This window comes from Telopea speciosissima, chromosome 10 (genome assembly GCF_018873765.1).
Source record: "Telopea speciosissima isolate NSW1024214 ecotype Mountain lineage chromosome 10, Tspe_v1, whole genome shotgun sequence".
In the NCBI taxonomy this organism is placed as follows: Eukaryota; Viridiplantae; Streptophyta; class Magnoliopsida; order Proteales; family Proteaceae; genus Telopea; species Telopea speciosissima.
The window spans coordinates 26,427,434-26,443,386 of record NC_057925.1 but is presented as its reverse complement, the minus strand read 5'-3'; the positions used below and the strand labels follow the sequence as shown (position 1 = coordinate 26,443,386).

Below are 15,953 nucleotides of genomic sequence, written 5' to 3'. Positions count from 1 at the left end.
TCAAACTCTTAAACTGGGGAAAAACAACCTGTAATCTAGATAAAGATAAATGTCTTAGCCTACAATGCCATCGAAACGGAGACTCTCCACCAACAGAAGTAGCTGCAGCCGAAGCAGACGGGGCAGCGCCATACAAATAATATAGACCATCTTTCTCACACCCTCCACCAATCGTCTTCCTCGTGTAAAGATCCTGAAAAACACAGTAAGAGGGAAAGAAGGTTACCGAGCAGTTTAGATTTTTAGTAAGTTGGTTAACAGACAAAAGACTTAAAGGAAATTGAGGAACATGTAGAACTGAAGAAAGGGAAATATTCGAATTAAGAGATACAGTACCATGCCCGGTAACAGGAGTGGAGGAACCATTGGCCACAATAACAGGAGGTGTGTGAGAGTTAGAAAAGATAGAACTAAAAACCGATGACTTACCAGTCATATGAGCGGAAGCCCCCGAATCAATGATCTAGGGTGTGGAAGTAGTAGAAAGGAGAGCAGCAGGAGTACCTACATGAGCTAGGGTGGTAGTGGTGGTGGAGGCCCCAGAAGTGGAAGTGGATGATTCCAGACTCTTGATGCGACGCATGAGTTGTTGCATCTCATCACGAAGGTTGGTAGAAGAATCTCCCGCGGTCGAGAACCAGCTTTAGAATTGCTAGGTGCAGCAAAATCAGAACCATCTTCAGAGACTGCATGATTGGCCAAGTTTTGAGCCCATTCGGGTTTCCCATGCTTGGACGAACAAGTGTCAACAGTATGATTTGTCTTCCCACAATAAGAACATAAACGGGCTGCTTTGTCAATATGCTGTCCACTAGAATTACGACCACCAAATCTGCGTCCTCCCCCTGAGCCACGGCCTCTACCACGGCCTCTAGTAGTAGTGAAAGCAGAATTTTCCTTTGGATTGGTGTCGGGCTTGGAGCTAGAAGAAGCAATACGCTGCAATCGAGAAAAAGTGTCATTCAATGTAGGGACAGATTCCCCAGCAAGTATATGTCCTTTAACAGCCTTGAGACTAGGATTCAAACCAGCCAAAAATTTAGATACAAAGAATTCGTTTGTTTGAGACTTCAACTTCTCAATATCATTGGTGAGGGGCAGGAACATATTTAGTTCTTCGACCATTCCCTTAAAAGTACTGTAATAGTCTTGGAGAGACTTGTCCGATTGCTGAAATTGAAATAGCTTCTCATAAAGGTCGAAGATACGTGTCATACTCTTCTCTTGAATGTCTCCTTGAGATCATCCCAAACTCCCTTTGCTGTGGTGTGGAACATAACATTCGCAGCAATGTTTCGCTCCATGGAGTTCCACAACCAAATCAAAATAATAGCATTCTCCCTTTTCCAAGTACTATAATCCTTAGAGTGAGCCGCTGGAGGAGGAGAAGTAAGATAGTCAGCCTTGTCCTTGGCCATAATGTAGACTCGAACAGCCTGTGCCCACAATAAGTAGTTGGAACCTCCCTTCAACTTTATGGATGTACTCTGAACATTCACATTGTCGTTGGAGGTCTTCGAATCAGCCATAGTGTATATACGTCAAAAACCGGGGCAGAAATAATGTAAATATGCAGCAGCCAATGTCACTCAATGAAGGCAGCCAAGAACAGCAGTAATAAGTAGCAGCAGAGGATAATAAAAGGATGAATAATCTCCAGCAACCCAGAGGTAATAGACAGCAGCAGCCCCACACTGATAGAAGCAGCCAGGCAGAATCGATCTCAGAATTTCTGAGAAGAAGAAGGGATCTTCACAGCAGCAGCAGCATCACCCCAAAACAGGGTAAGATAATTTCTAGAATCACTAAATACCATGTAGGAGAAGGCCAGAACAACCAGACATCAAGGAAGAGCTTCGAAAGAAACAAAACAATAATTGTCAGGGTTTTCTCCTGTACTCGATCTCAGCAGCCTTAAAGAAAAAAAATCGAGGGAGGATTCCAATCGATCATCAAATCATGTAGGTACCAATATGTATCACTCCATTCATTCTTCAAGGAGTGAACTTACATCGTAGAAGAGACAGCTATAGGTGGCTGTACACCACAAACCAGAAATCGATAAAGGGAAATCAAAAGAGAATCGTGGGGGTGTCTCCAATCTGATTATTCAGGCTCTGATACCATGATACAATACCAGAAATAAGAGAACCAGATTAGAGAAGGTGAGAGAGAAGAGAGAAGAGGGAGAAAGAGGAGAAGAGAAAGAGAGCAAGCCGTAAGAGAGAAGACCTGCGTGAGAACTTAATGTTCTCTCGCAGGTTAATATGATTTATTTATGTAAAACTTAACTGGACAGAATTGCCCTTACATAGTCAAAATATAAAAGACAGAAACAAAGGAATAAAATAACTACACAAAGACCTATTTGCCCCATATAACTCACAACTTCAACAGGCATTATCCATCAGCTTGTTTGTGTGATACCTCAACAAAATGGGGTAGCTGAGAGGAAAATTCATCATTTATTGGAAGTCACAAGGAGTCTTCTTTTGGCATGCATGTTCCCAAGACTTTTTTGTCAGATGCCCTTCTTACTGGTACCTTTTAATCAACCGCATGCCCACTTAACTTCTTTGCTCCAATCCCCTTTGGAAACATTGTCTCCTCAGACTTCAGCTTTCTCTCTTCCTCCCAAGGTATTTGGGTGTGTTTGCTACGTCCATGTCAATAAATCTGCTAGGACTAAGCTTGACCCCAAGGAACACAAATGTCTTTTCCTTGGATATTCCTCCTCTACCAAGGGGTATAAATGCTACCATCCCTCTTCCCAAAGGCGACTTCTCTCCAAAGCATAGTTCGAGAACTCGTTTCGTTTCAGTATTTCGAGCTGACCGAAATATCCGAAATATTCGAAATTTTGGATATTTCGGTCGAAATATTGTATTTTTTTTGGTATGTTTCGATAGGTCATTTCGGTGGGTTTTAGGCCAAGTTAAGGCCTGAAACTTCATGGAAACCCTATTTTAGGCTATATAAACACATTTAAATGTTCAAATTGCAAAAATAGTGACCCAAAATGGTGTTTTGGATGTGCACCATTGATTGGCAATGTACGGTCGAACCCTAATGTATAAGTGTATAACTTAGTTAATTACACATTTACACATACACATTGTACATTAAACAAGTAAATTGACTTGGAACTAAGTTGGAAACATAATGACTCATAAGTTAAGTCATAAATCATAATATTAAGTACATAAGACATCAAGTCAATAACAAGTTAACAAATAACAACTTAAGAGTTAAGATTTAAGAAGATGATATCAAACATTCCAAATCACAATATGTCAATATCCCCAATTGTCCCCTACAAGGCTACAAGTCAAGTAGTAAACTAGTCATCATTCATCTCAAATGTTTACAAATTTGCTAATAATAACTACTCCGCCGTCCAGGATCAACCCCACTCATGGTCCGCTGGAGCCGACGTGTATTGCTCTCCGACTGTAGGACAAATGCATGCCACGTCATAGTCTGGGAGAAGAAGTGAGTGTAGTCATCCACAGTGGCCATGTAAACTGCATCATCAACATGCTGAAGGTAACCTATCCTAGGATATAGGTCACCAAACTATGAAGAAGTACTACCCACTGATCCACTATGATATGAGTCATATGACGGCTTTGGGAGCATGTACGGGTTGTACGGCTGCGGCTGGTGGGTTGGGTAGCCAGTATAGGAAAAGAAGTTATGCACAAAAGACGATCCACTATATCCTTGTGAGTGGGAGTCATACTCAAAACTGGGAATGGATGGAGAAGATATAGGCTGCTGCCCCCAAGGGTACTGCCCAGAATGCCCTTCGCCACATGGATGTGAATGAGATGAACCATGCTTTGATTGTCTTTGGAGATGGACTGCTTTGTCTACATGAAAAGATGGGGCACGGAAATGCCCACTCGATCTCTGTCTCTATCGCCAATACTCACCCACCAACAGAGCCGAGATAGGGCATCAATGTCCATAAGCTCACCGCCTACTAGTACCACTACCACGACCACCGAGCGGGACTGGCCACGCCGCTTTCTCGAGTAGGTCGAGGTGGACGATGTGGGCCGTGTGGGTGTGTGGGGCGGTGGGGGCACGGATTGCCTCTTGCTACTCTTGTACCACAAACGGGACTCGAGTTCCCTCATATGCTTGACCACCATCACCATCATCATCACGTCCATCATTACCTTCATCATCACCTCCATCATCATCATCTCCACCAGGACCACCACCACCATCTCCACCAGATGACATAGACCAATCTTCATCCTCCTCATCAACACCACTAGTAGACTGGAACGGTATGGGTGACGCGTCCCGTGCATGTACCTCACCCTCTGCAGCCATGAAGTCATCCACATCAGCTTGTATGTGTTCAGCTATCATGGGGTCAGGTCTACCTCCAGGCTGATCTAACACTAGCTCACCTCTATCCCTCACCCAATCAACAATAGGATCTTCATCATCTGACTCCACCTGGAAAATGTCGGCGAGATCGATATTTTCCCCGATACCCTCTTGTCCCATGCGTATGTGTTGCATCTTCAACCTCAAATTATAATGCACATACACTAAGTCGAGAGACGTTCGAACCCAATCTATTTCTCCTCTTGGAGTGGATGAGAGAAAATGTACTCCAATTCCGTTCACGCCGGATCTTGAACATGTCTGGGAGAGAACCTTGATTGCTATTTTTCTTAAATTGTTTGCCGAACCCCATACAACACCCACCATTCAATTGCATTACAACAAAAGAAACATGTCACCTTCATTTCAAAAGAATAAGATATTGAATTGAGTAATGACTAATGAAGTAATGACTAATGAGTACCGGCATCACCGCGTGTCGGCCTTCTTTTGCGACTTCGGTTCCAAAACTTCCCAATGCATCCCTAAAAGTCTTCAACTATAATCATTTGGAAAATATTTAAAATTAGTAATGACTCGTTACTATTTAGTATTGAATTGAGTAATTCCAAATGAATTATAACTTATAAGACTCACCTCATTGTTGCATATCGCCTGTAATTTACTATTCGGCTCCAACTTAGCAACTACTTCTTTGACTGCGTCAATAAGACTATTATTCAACCCAAGCCTATGACTATATTGGTACTTGGGGTTCAAATAATATGCTGAAATTGACATTACATATTCACTAGTTAGTAATATATCCTTCAAATTAACTTTAAAAGATGTAATTGCATAAAAAACAAAGAGTGTACACTCACCAGCCTTATGCAGTGGATGCATAAGTTGATTTTCCCAGCGCTCCTTGATAATTTTGAGAAAGTGTTTGCTACCTCGTGGATTTGCATTGTAAACACCTTCATTCATCAAGTCTATGGCAGATATAGATGTGGCATGGTTGGTCCCTTGATAAGCGAAATCAACTATATGCAAAACCTTGACCACTGGGTCCGGAAGTTGTACCACTTTATGCAACTTAGACTAAAAGTCATCTCGATGAAATTGTAGCTTGTGCTTCCCTACCACCATGGGTATTGGACCCATTCCAGTTGAACCAGTCTTGAAAGCAAACATTGATCTCAATCCGACTTCTTGGTTTCTATACTCTTGAGTGCAATGTAGTTGGTGGCGAATCTAGTTATGCCTGGCCTCACTAAGTCACCCCCACACTTCTCCCTCAAGAGGTTTAGTGCAAACCCATGGTTGTAGACAAAGTTGGTCATTTGCCTTGCCTTTTCCACGACATGTTGTACCAATTTGATCTTTCCCATGTCCTTCAACATGAGGTCTATACAATGGGCAGCACATGGAATCCAAAACAACCGGTACTTATTGTTTTGCATCAACCTCTCACCGGCACTCTTATAGTTGCTTCCGTTGTCCGTTACAATTTGGACAACGTTCCCCACTCTTACATCTTCTACCACTTCCTTCAGCAATTTGTAGATATACTTTGCATCCTTTTTCTCCTTGGATGCATCAACAGACTTTAGAAAGACTGTCCTCCCATCACAATACACCATAAAGTTGATGATGGACTTTCTTGTAGGACCAGTCCAACCATCACACATTATGGTCACCCCATAGTTCTCCCACAAGCCCCTCATTTCATTGATGTAGTCTTCAAGCTCTCTCTTCTGTTGGGGCAAATACACATTCATAATCTCATATGGGGTGGGCCCCTTATACCCTGGGCCAGCCTCAGCAATGGAATCTATCATAGTCTGATAAAAGGGGCCTTGTGCTGTGTTTGCTGGGATGGTATGGTATAACATCCACTTAGCTATAGATTCCTTCACCATCCCCTTCAGATTTTTCCATGCTCCCTTGATTTTTGGTTGTTTGTTGCCTTTCTTTCTATAAACACCAGGTGCTTGGTGAAGTGCTGGGTCATCTTGTGGTGGTGGAGGTGGAGGGGGAGCTGCCCTCGTACTCTGTGATCTCCTAAAGGGATTAGGCAACCCACCTCCTCCACTTGTACCTGCTCCTCCACTACCACTACCACCAGCTCTAGAGGTACTAGCTCCTCCACTACCACCTACTCTATGTCTCTCGACTCTCTCCTGGTCCTCATGATAACTGGCTCTGCTCATCATCTGTGCTCGTCTCCAATCCCTAGCCTCTTGCTCAGTCTCTATATCATCAGGAACATAGACATCATCACGATGGCTTGATTGGCCTCCCGCTGTACACCTCACTGCTTCCTCAAGATCTACTTTTGCCTTTTCTCTCTGAGCCTTCCTCTTACTCCCTCCCTTCATGTAATCAATGACAGCCCTAGATACCTCCACAGGGACCATATGACATGCGACCACTTCAGGAGAATTCCCAACTAGATGTTGTTTGAGTCTAGTGGCACCACCTCCCAAAAACTGCATGTGACAATAGTTGCATTGGGATTTTCTTTTATCCCCATCAATTGGAGTGCCATGCAACCATGCAATGTCACCCCTAGTGCGCTTGGGTGTGCTCCCCTCCTCCTGGGTCTGGGCCGGCTGCCTCTGCCCCTCTTGCCTCTGGCTCTGTCGTTTACCACGGTTCGTCATAATCAGACTAGTTTACTGTTGCATGAATAAAAGACAATTCATTAATCACTGAAGCACATCAATTCTTTTAGTTTAAAATTTTAAATGTTTAAGAATTAAGATTTAAGAGCACTAACACAAGTATATAAGTATATAACTATTTAGTATTTTTCCCCTAACCCTCATATTTTTCTCATATTTAAAAACAATTTTTAAAAATATTTTTCAAATAAATATTGGCCTAGCACAACAAAATCGAAAAGATATGTAAATGGGCAGCAAATAAGAAGTATGTACAATTTACTTTTATATTTTTCAGTAATTTTAAAACAAAAACCTCATTATTTCTTATTTTTTGCTATTTTTTTGAATTTTTTAAATATTTTTTATAATTTTCAAAAATTAAAATAATTAATTATTGGCAGAAAAATATTTTTGACACCATGAGGCCATAGATCGGCCAATGGTGTCTAACATATATTTAATTCATCACCATACAATATACATAACCCCTATTATTTTTTGATTTTTGTTGTAAATAAATCCAATTTTTGAAGTAGAAAAATAAATAAATAATATATATACCAAAAAAAAATTTCGACACCGTGAAGTCGTAGATCGGCTTCCGGTGTCTAACATATATTTATTTCATCACAAACAAACATGTTGATCAAGCATTTCCCTAAAAAAAATCAATTTTGAGAATATGGTTTTACCTGAAACAGTGGAAAGGCTTCACAGATGTGCTAAGAAGTTTGTTCTCCAAGTGATTCCGGCGTAGATGTGACAAGGATTCAAGTGGGAAGTGGAAGATTGAAGAAGAAATAAGCAAAAACCTTCAAAAACCAAGCAAAAGAGGAAAAATGCTCTGTTTCTTAGTCTTGGTCGAAATTTCGACCGAGACTATTGAAACATGGTATTTTATATAAAGCATTTTCTCGAGATTTTCGAAATCTCGCGAGATTTTGAAAATGTCTCGAAATAGCTCGAAATCTCGAGAATTTCGATCGAAATTTAGTATTTTTTTGATTCGAGGGGGTCGAAATCTCGATCGAGATTTCGCGAAATTTTGAACTATGCTCCAAAGATGTCACCTTTTTTGGATCTATACCTTTCTTCACTCCTTCTCATCAGCATCCTCTTCAGGGGGAGAATAGTGGGAATGAAGAGGGTGTTGATATCCCTTTCCTCCCAACTTTGCCTACTCCATTTCTGTTTGAAATTGGGAGACACAAAGAAGGGGTTGTTGTTGATGTTGATGATCAATCAGGTGTGGTTCTAGCAATAAGGAGTTAATTGTGTACAAAAGAAAGAGAAGGAAGAAGAAGACCTGCCAAAAGTCCACTTTGGATCCACATCCTGAGCTCCACCTTCCTCAGTTAGGTAACACTCCTCCTTTCTGTCTGAGTTAGATCTTCCCATTGCTATTCGAAAGGGAAAGAGAGCTTGTATAACGGGCATGCTTACATCAATCAGCAACTCAACAACTTAAAAGTGGGAAATATATGAATGGTCGTTGTTTTAACAACAAACATGACTTTAACTAGAACTTGAAACAGGATCCATGTAACTGATCACATTTAATTGGAAAATGGTATAGTTGAGTACTGTTACGATTGGATTTACCCTCAGAGAGAGGTGAAACAGAAAATAAAAAATGATGTTATAAAATGGAAAATTTGATGTGTAATCCTTAGATTCTCGAATACAGTTACCATGCATGTATTAACGGACATGCTTACATCAATATGCATCTACTAGGCTTAATTGTACAATTATGGCCTGATTCTGCCACATGTAAGAATTTGTGGAAAATCACACCGTTGGATATTTAGGGAATTGCCTAACTTGGTAGGCAAATTTTAGCCTCATATTCAATCATTTACCTTTTGATCTAATGTCATACCCTCCAGTGTATATCCGTGCACCCTCTTGTAGTCTTGAATTCCATTTCGCCATGTGACAAGTCTGATCAGTCTGCAATTTGACATTTGAATAAGGCATCTTGGGAACTCTGTCCAGAATTTTTCACCATCATCCGAGCAGACACATAGCAGAATCAGGGTCATGGCTACAGTCTAATTGTAAAAGCAACACGGTTATGCTATGCAATACCCTATATTATTAAACCATCAAAAAAAAAAATCCTATATTATTATTATTATTTTTTCTTATCTTCTTTCCACTACATGGTATATGCAGGTTTGCCCCTGCTTTTTTTTATATTATTGTTATTATTATTTGGGGGGCAGGTGCTCAATATGTGGTTTGTTCTTAGATTTAACCTCATTTTGACTTCTTTCTGCAGTTTATTGGAGTTGATCCTTTACAAGCAGGAAATGTTGTTCAGCTGGTAATGGTGTTGGGGCTAACCATTGGGTGGATTTCTACATACATTTTTAGAGTCTCAAACAAGGAGATGACATATGCTCAGCAGCTCCGTGATTATGAGAACAAAGTCATGCAGGTTTACTTGCTCAAAGTTTGGTTTTGGTTCCCTGCCCCCCAAGAAAAAATTTAATGCATTTCATGGACTGTTCTCTTCTCATTTGCCATATATTCTGAATAGGTTTTAAGAAGTTATAATCATGTGTTTCCTACTCGTGGAACCTTACTGCCTTAAAAATGTGGAATATCCTTGACTAAGAAAAGCGGTGGGTGTAACAGGATGCATATGACGTGGTTGATATTCACCATCGATGGATGGCCTCACATCCCTTTTTTTTTGCCCTGCTCTATTCGTACTTGAATCATTGTTTTTATTTTAATAATTAAAAAAAAAAATTATTGTTTTAATCAATGCAGTAAACTAAATGGGTTTATGCATTATCCTTTTTCTGCTTTCTGGGCCTGGCATCAGACTTAAATTATTCATGGTTTGCATGGTTGGCCATGCATCATTATGCTGATGATTTACTTGATACTGTTAGAAACAATTAGACTGGATCGAAAATAACATATTTTATAGATACAGATGAGGAGAGTAATTTATTCATACTTAAAATAACTTATCTTGCACTCATAAAATTTGAGATTGGTTTTGCAGAAACGGTTAGAGGGACTAACAGAAGCAGAGCTTGAGGCATTGCTGGAGCAAGTTGAGGAAGAAAAACACCAGCTTGCTAGTGGTGAGAAGCTTAACTGAAATGCCATGATCTGATATTTCTTTTTCATATATAAGTTGCTCTTGAAGCAGCGGCGAAGTAGAGGAGGAAATATATGGCCTAGCTTAAATAAGACTGCTCTCTTCTCATGTGGTAGACGTGGATAGAAATGGTTTGATCTATAGTACCTCATACATCTCATTTGTCAATTCCCCATACAAGCATAGGATTTGAATAATAAGTGTCTAAAATGTTTATAAAGTTTAAAGAATGTCATTTTATAGTAATGAAATTTATTCTAGCATTGTTATTACTGGTGACCTTTTATTTGTTCGATGGATCTGATCAGTATAATATCTGATACAATATGTATCACTTGTTTATTTTTCTTTGGCTGATTTATTTTTGTTATTTTTTCATAGTTATTTATTTATTTTTTTTTTTTTTTTTTAATTTATGAAAAAAGGAGACAACTAGTTAAGTAGAGAGATAATATTGTTTATATCCTCACAAGATGATTTCCCCTTCCTAAGTCCACTTGCCCCATCACTACAAAAAATAATTGTTTCTGTTGCGTCAGAAATCCTCTCGGAGCGGATCCTTCCTACAAGACAAGGATTAGCAGAGAGTACTAGGCCAGGTCAGTGATCTCACTCCGATGCTTAAGTTAGATCCCTGAGCAATAGTCAGAAAAATTAGAATTCAGATGGATTAGACGTGTGTTACCTCCCTTATTTAAGGTGGTGGAGAGTCCGAATTGTGCCGGAATAGGAAAGCTGAAATCCCGGAGTGGAGTGAGACCGTTGGAGAGTGTAATTCAGAGATAATGTTTATCCGTCGATTCCCACGCGCCTGATTAAGTGTGACGTGGGCGGAAATCTAGGACCATGTCGATCCTTGATAGACTTGGAGTGTCCTACGTAAACTTCGTAGGATATCTCTTTCGTTGGGCATGTTCAATGACACCTTTGTCCCTTGATCGTCCTCTTGAGCTGGGCCTGGATTCACGATCTCTGTAGCTCGTTCTGACCGAGTCGGTATTCTTATCTCAACACGAGTCCCCCACTCCCCTGGACGGGTGCGTCGGGGGGGGGTTAAGCTAAGATTGCTCTACGATTATCTCCTCGGCACGTGTGATATGACAAGTTGGCAGCTGAGTGTGGTTTGCTGATTCAGCTGTCATAGGCCACATGGCCGAAAGAAAAAATCCTAAAGGTATCTCGATTCGAGGCGATGTTCGACGTTCCTCCAATGTACGGATGCGTGTCCGTAGGCATTATGAGCTCTAGGCTAAGCCTATAGTTGATTGACCCTAGTCATGTCAAGTCTTCTAATGCGGTTCTGTCAGGTGGCATGAACATTAATTTCTCTGGGAGACGGCAAATGCCAACTACCCCTAGCCATTCGATGGGTCGCGTCCCCTGGCCGTTGGATTTGGAAACGTCCCTTTTCGCGTGCATAAATTGAAATTTCACTTCTTCGACAATCTTCTACTGATTCTTTCCCTTTCTGAGCTTGCGCCTCTCGTGATTTCTGTCTTTTGTCATAGCATCGTACTCCGGTGTCGTCGCATTTGCGAGTCCTCAGACCAAGTTCTTCTTCTGTGGCTTGGCGTCGATCGTGCAGGGTCATTCCATTCTTGACCCCTTCTGACTTTTACCAGTAAGTCTCTTCGATCATGTCTTCTTCTTCTTCTTCCCAAGCGGAGTCCCATGGGGACTCCGGTAATGCTGCCCAAACGAGTAGGGGTTCCGACCCTGAGGCGAGCTCTGAGGAGACCCAAGAGGAACGGTCAATACTTTTTGGGTCAAAGAGATTCTCTGCCCGGGTCCATCAATTGACCCAAGACCCTGCCGCTCAGTCTAGCGGTGAGAGGGCAACATCTGAAACTTCTGTTGAGCGCATTGCCGATGGCGGCAGTGCCTCCGGAGTTGAGGAAGAAGAGGGTGCCCCGGCGAGGCCCACCGGTGTGGCAGCCTTTGAAAGTACCATGACCGAGGGCTCTTTGTCCGCCCTCTGCCTCCAATACGGATTTCCTACATCGGTAGAGACTTGGGTCCCTACCCGGACTGAGAGGGCGAACACCCCACGGCCAAATACTGTGTCTATATGAAGTTGCCTTTCAGTGTGGTCTGCGCTTCCCTATTCACCAGTTCGTTCGGGAAGTGCTGGATCGCTTCGGGATTTACCCTGGTCGACTGATTGCCAACTGCTGGAAGCATCTTCTAGGCTTTTACTTGTTCTTTGCCCGAATCGGCCGTAATGCCTCATGGGCGCTATTCCTGTATTTTTACCACCTGAAGCCCTCCGGCGATGCGTGGTTCTATGTGGCTCGACGTAGTCCCTCGAGGTCGTATGGACCCAAGTCCTTTGTCTCCAGTATCCTTGACTCGGCAAAGAAATGGAAAGATCGCTTTTTCTTTGCCCGCATTGAGGATAACCCCTTTAGAGTGGACTGGGGACCCGCTCGACTACGGACTGGGAATCAGGACCCTATGCTGAGCTCTTATGATCAGCGGTCTCTCGAGATGGCGGCGACATGCACGATTTTTGACGTGCGCGGTCTGGCAAACGAGGGTCTGCTGATTGAGCACGAACTGAGCTTAGTGCGGGGTGAGTCCCTTTCGTATCGAATTTATCTTTTTATGATCACGATCTGTGTCTGACTTTATGTCTGTCTTTTCCAGTGGACTACGAACCGGACACCCACGATCTTCGCTAACAGGCCGCATCAGCCAGGAGAAAGGTGCTAGAGAGGCAGTCTCGGCGTCCTACTCATTCTTCGCTCCCAGGCATCTCCATAAGGGATTTCTCTTCTGCAAGCGGTGGCCATAGGAGGCAGGATGATTCCTCTAAGGGCAAAGAGAGAGTGCCCAGCAAGGTCCTGCCACCCAAGATCCCTGAGAAGAGGCCGCGTGATGAAGCGGTGAGTGTTGATCCTGCCTCAAAAAGAGCTGCGCAGGGTGTTGCATCCTCGGGGGAGGCCATCCAAGTTTCGAAGTTCCCCAAGTTAGTCCCCCAAGACGTTCGTAAGGGGAAATCCAGCAAGGGCTCAGCCGGCTTTCTTCCTCATCCCAGGGGGAAGAAGCGCCTTCAGTTTCAGTGGGAGGTTTACGAGGGCGAGTCCTCCCTTCACTCTCCTCGTGTGGCTGGCGAGTTGATGGACCACGGTCCTTCCGAGGATGTCGAGGATTTTCGATCTCGACTGGACGAGGACCTTCTGAACTCGTTCGTAATGGATTTTGCCAAGGTATATCTCGAATCAGGCTGTCTTTCTCGCAGTCCTTTTGAAGTCTTCTCTGATGTGTTCTTTGCTTCTCAGGTTACTTGGGGGGCAAGCGAGCTACGGCGGCGGGTAACGGCCTTGTCTACCTCCTATGAGGAGGAGAAGAAAATGAGGGAGCAAGTGGAGTCTGCCGCCGCCACAATCTCTAGGATGACTGAGACAGCTCAGGGTCACGAGAATGCGAACAAGGGCTTTACTGAGCGTGTTGCGACGCTGGAGACAGAGCTGGAAAGAGCCAGGAATGACGTTGCCATAGCGGCAAGGAAGACTAATTCCATCGCAGCGGACTTTGTTGTCTTTCAGCAGAGGCAGCCTCAAGTTATCGATGAGGCTGTCAAGGCGGCGCTGGAGGCCTTCAAGTCCTCAGATGAACTGAGGGAGCATATGAGGGAGGTGAGCCGTAAGGGCTACACGACTGGGGTTGACGACACTATGAAATATGTCCTTGAGGCGACCCTTGGATATGACTTCTTTGGCTTCGGTTACTATGTTCCGCCCGTTCCTGCGACCCCTGATGTGCCCAAGGGCGCTGAAGATCTTGTGGACAAGGAGGATCTCCCTGCTCCGGAGTCTTCCCTCAGCGCTGTCGTGGCCCCTTCGGAAGAGCCCATCCTGCCTGCTTCTCCGTCTGAAGATGCAACCTTGGTCTCTACAGATCCCTCGTCGGACCCTTCTTCAGCTGATCCTTCACCCACCGAGGCAGCTACCATCTGCGATCCCCCCATCAACAACTGAATGCTTTGATGCCTTCTCTTTCTTTTTTTTTTTTTTTTTTTTTTTTTTTTTGAAGATGTAGAAACTTGGTTTTGTTATTAATGAAACACCCTTCTCAAGTACTGGAACACGTTCCTTCTGATCGAGAATTCTTTCGCTCGAGCTAGCTGACCGTTGGGTCACGTCGTTCTTTCTTCCCTTTGAAACTCTGACGTTTCTCCTTCTTCGAGACACGTGCGTCATTATGACATTGGGCCTTTCCCCAAATATCTTCTGTGAATCCTCCCAGTAGGCCTTTATTGTTTTTTCTTTTCGATTGACCTTTGATTTCTTTTGCCACTTATGGGAATTGACCTTTGAACTGCTTTCTCAATAATGACGCTCTTTAAATTATTCCTTAGGCCAATGAGGGATGCCCACGTGCTGTTGGATATATAGGAACTGAATCGTCATTCCTGTATTCATGCCGCTTCTAGCATTAGGAGAGGCGTGTGCTTTAGCAGGATCTGGCCACGTGGCTCACGATGTGTCTTGCCATTTATGTTGCCCTGGGTTTTGAACCGTCATACTTCTGCGCCCGTATCCTTTCCAATGTCTACGAAAAACGTGAGCAAGTGGGATTAGTCCACGTGGCTTGAGGCTTTATACATCTCCTGGGCAGTTTAGGTTACCGAACCATCGTTTTTCTTCTTTAAATAGGGATTGCATACTTCAATTCTTTCATTGTTCACAGGGTTATGGCTTCCTTTGCTAGTTCACCATTCTTCATTCTCACTAGGGACTTATGCTCCTACCATTGCGCGTGGCTCCGCTATTTCTTTAGACGCAGGGGTTGCAAATTTCGGAGACTTGGCCTGGTTCTGTTTTCGGCTTCAATCTTCCATCGACATTAAACGTCACAACTTCAATCCTCGATCGACATGTCCTGTCCTTCGGGCGATTGGCTGTGGAGCATCCCCTTTGTGTTTCCTTCCATACCAATCTCTTTTGGGTGGCAAGGTTACTACAAAGGGGTAGAAGATCTGGAGGAGACCGGCGCTGCTGATTTCCACTACTAATGTGCTTGGAAGGTTAGGATGTGGAGTTATCGAAGCTGCTGAAAGGCCCTAAGCCTCCTCACGTTTACTCCTCCCCAACTCTTCTTCCTGGCCGAGGAGGTGGAGGGGATGACTGAGCTTCTTGGGGTCCAGAGCATTTGTATGGTGAATCCCATTTAGTATGGCGGTCTTCTCAGTTTTTGGGTCACTCAAGGGCCGTGACTTTTGATGGGCTCTGTATTAGACCGTCCGACGTTGCGGTTATCAATGCTATTCTTGTCTCATCCTTGATGACCCCTGGTGCCGATGCTTCATCCTTGGGCTTGCAATGCTGTGGAACTTTTAGTTTTCCACGTTTTCTCCTTATAGGTTGCTGTATTTGCATTGAGAACGATCTCCGTGACTTTCTTGTATATCGCAATTTTCGCTTGTACTTGTATTTCTGAAGAGGTTAATAAAAGATTCTTTTATTTTTTTACTTGTACCTGTCTTGAATTTCCTTTTTTGGATGTTTGAGCTCTATTCTTGAGGAGATCATGTCTTTCTTCTAATTCTGGGATTCAGGCCTTCGTGCTGACCGTGGGAGTCAGACTTGCGTGCTAGCCCCTACGAGCTAGGCTTTCGTGCTGACTACGAGAGTCAGACTTTCGTGCTAGCCCTTGCGGGCTAGGCTTTCGTGCTGACTACGGGAGTCAGACTTTCGTGCTAGCCCTTGCGAGCTAGGCTTTCGTGCCGACTACGGGAGTCAGACTTTCGTGCTAGCCCTTGCGGGCTAGGCTTTCGTGCTGACTACGGGAGTCAGACTTTCGTGCTAGCCCTT

At 43.4% G+C, this 15,953-nt stretch overlaps 1 protein-coding gene across 3 annotated transcripts in view; it reads left to right on the top strand.

Moving 5' to 3' along the window:
• Positions 1-10,396, top strand: part of LOC122643978 — a 75,963-nt gene extending 65,567 nt beyond the window's left edge. For all 3 annotated transcript variants that reach the window (XM_043837564.1, XM_043837566.1, XM_043837563.1), the window contains exons 4-5: positions 9,301-9,459; positions 10,039-10,396. In XM_043837564.1, coding sequence (XP_043693499.1) covers positions 9,301-9,459; positions 10,039-10,137 — 258 coding nt within the window. In that variant the 3' untranslated portion in view covers positions 10,138-10,396. The remainder of the gene's footprint in view (positions 1-9,300; positions 9,460-10,038) is intronic.
• The last annotated feature ends 5,557 nt before the right edge of the window (positions 10,397-15,953 follow it).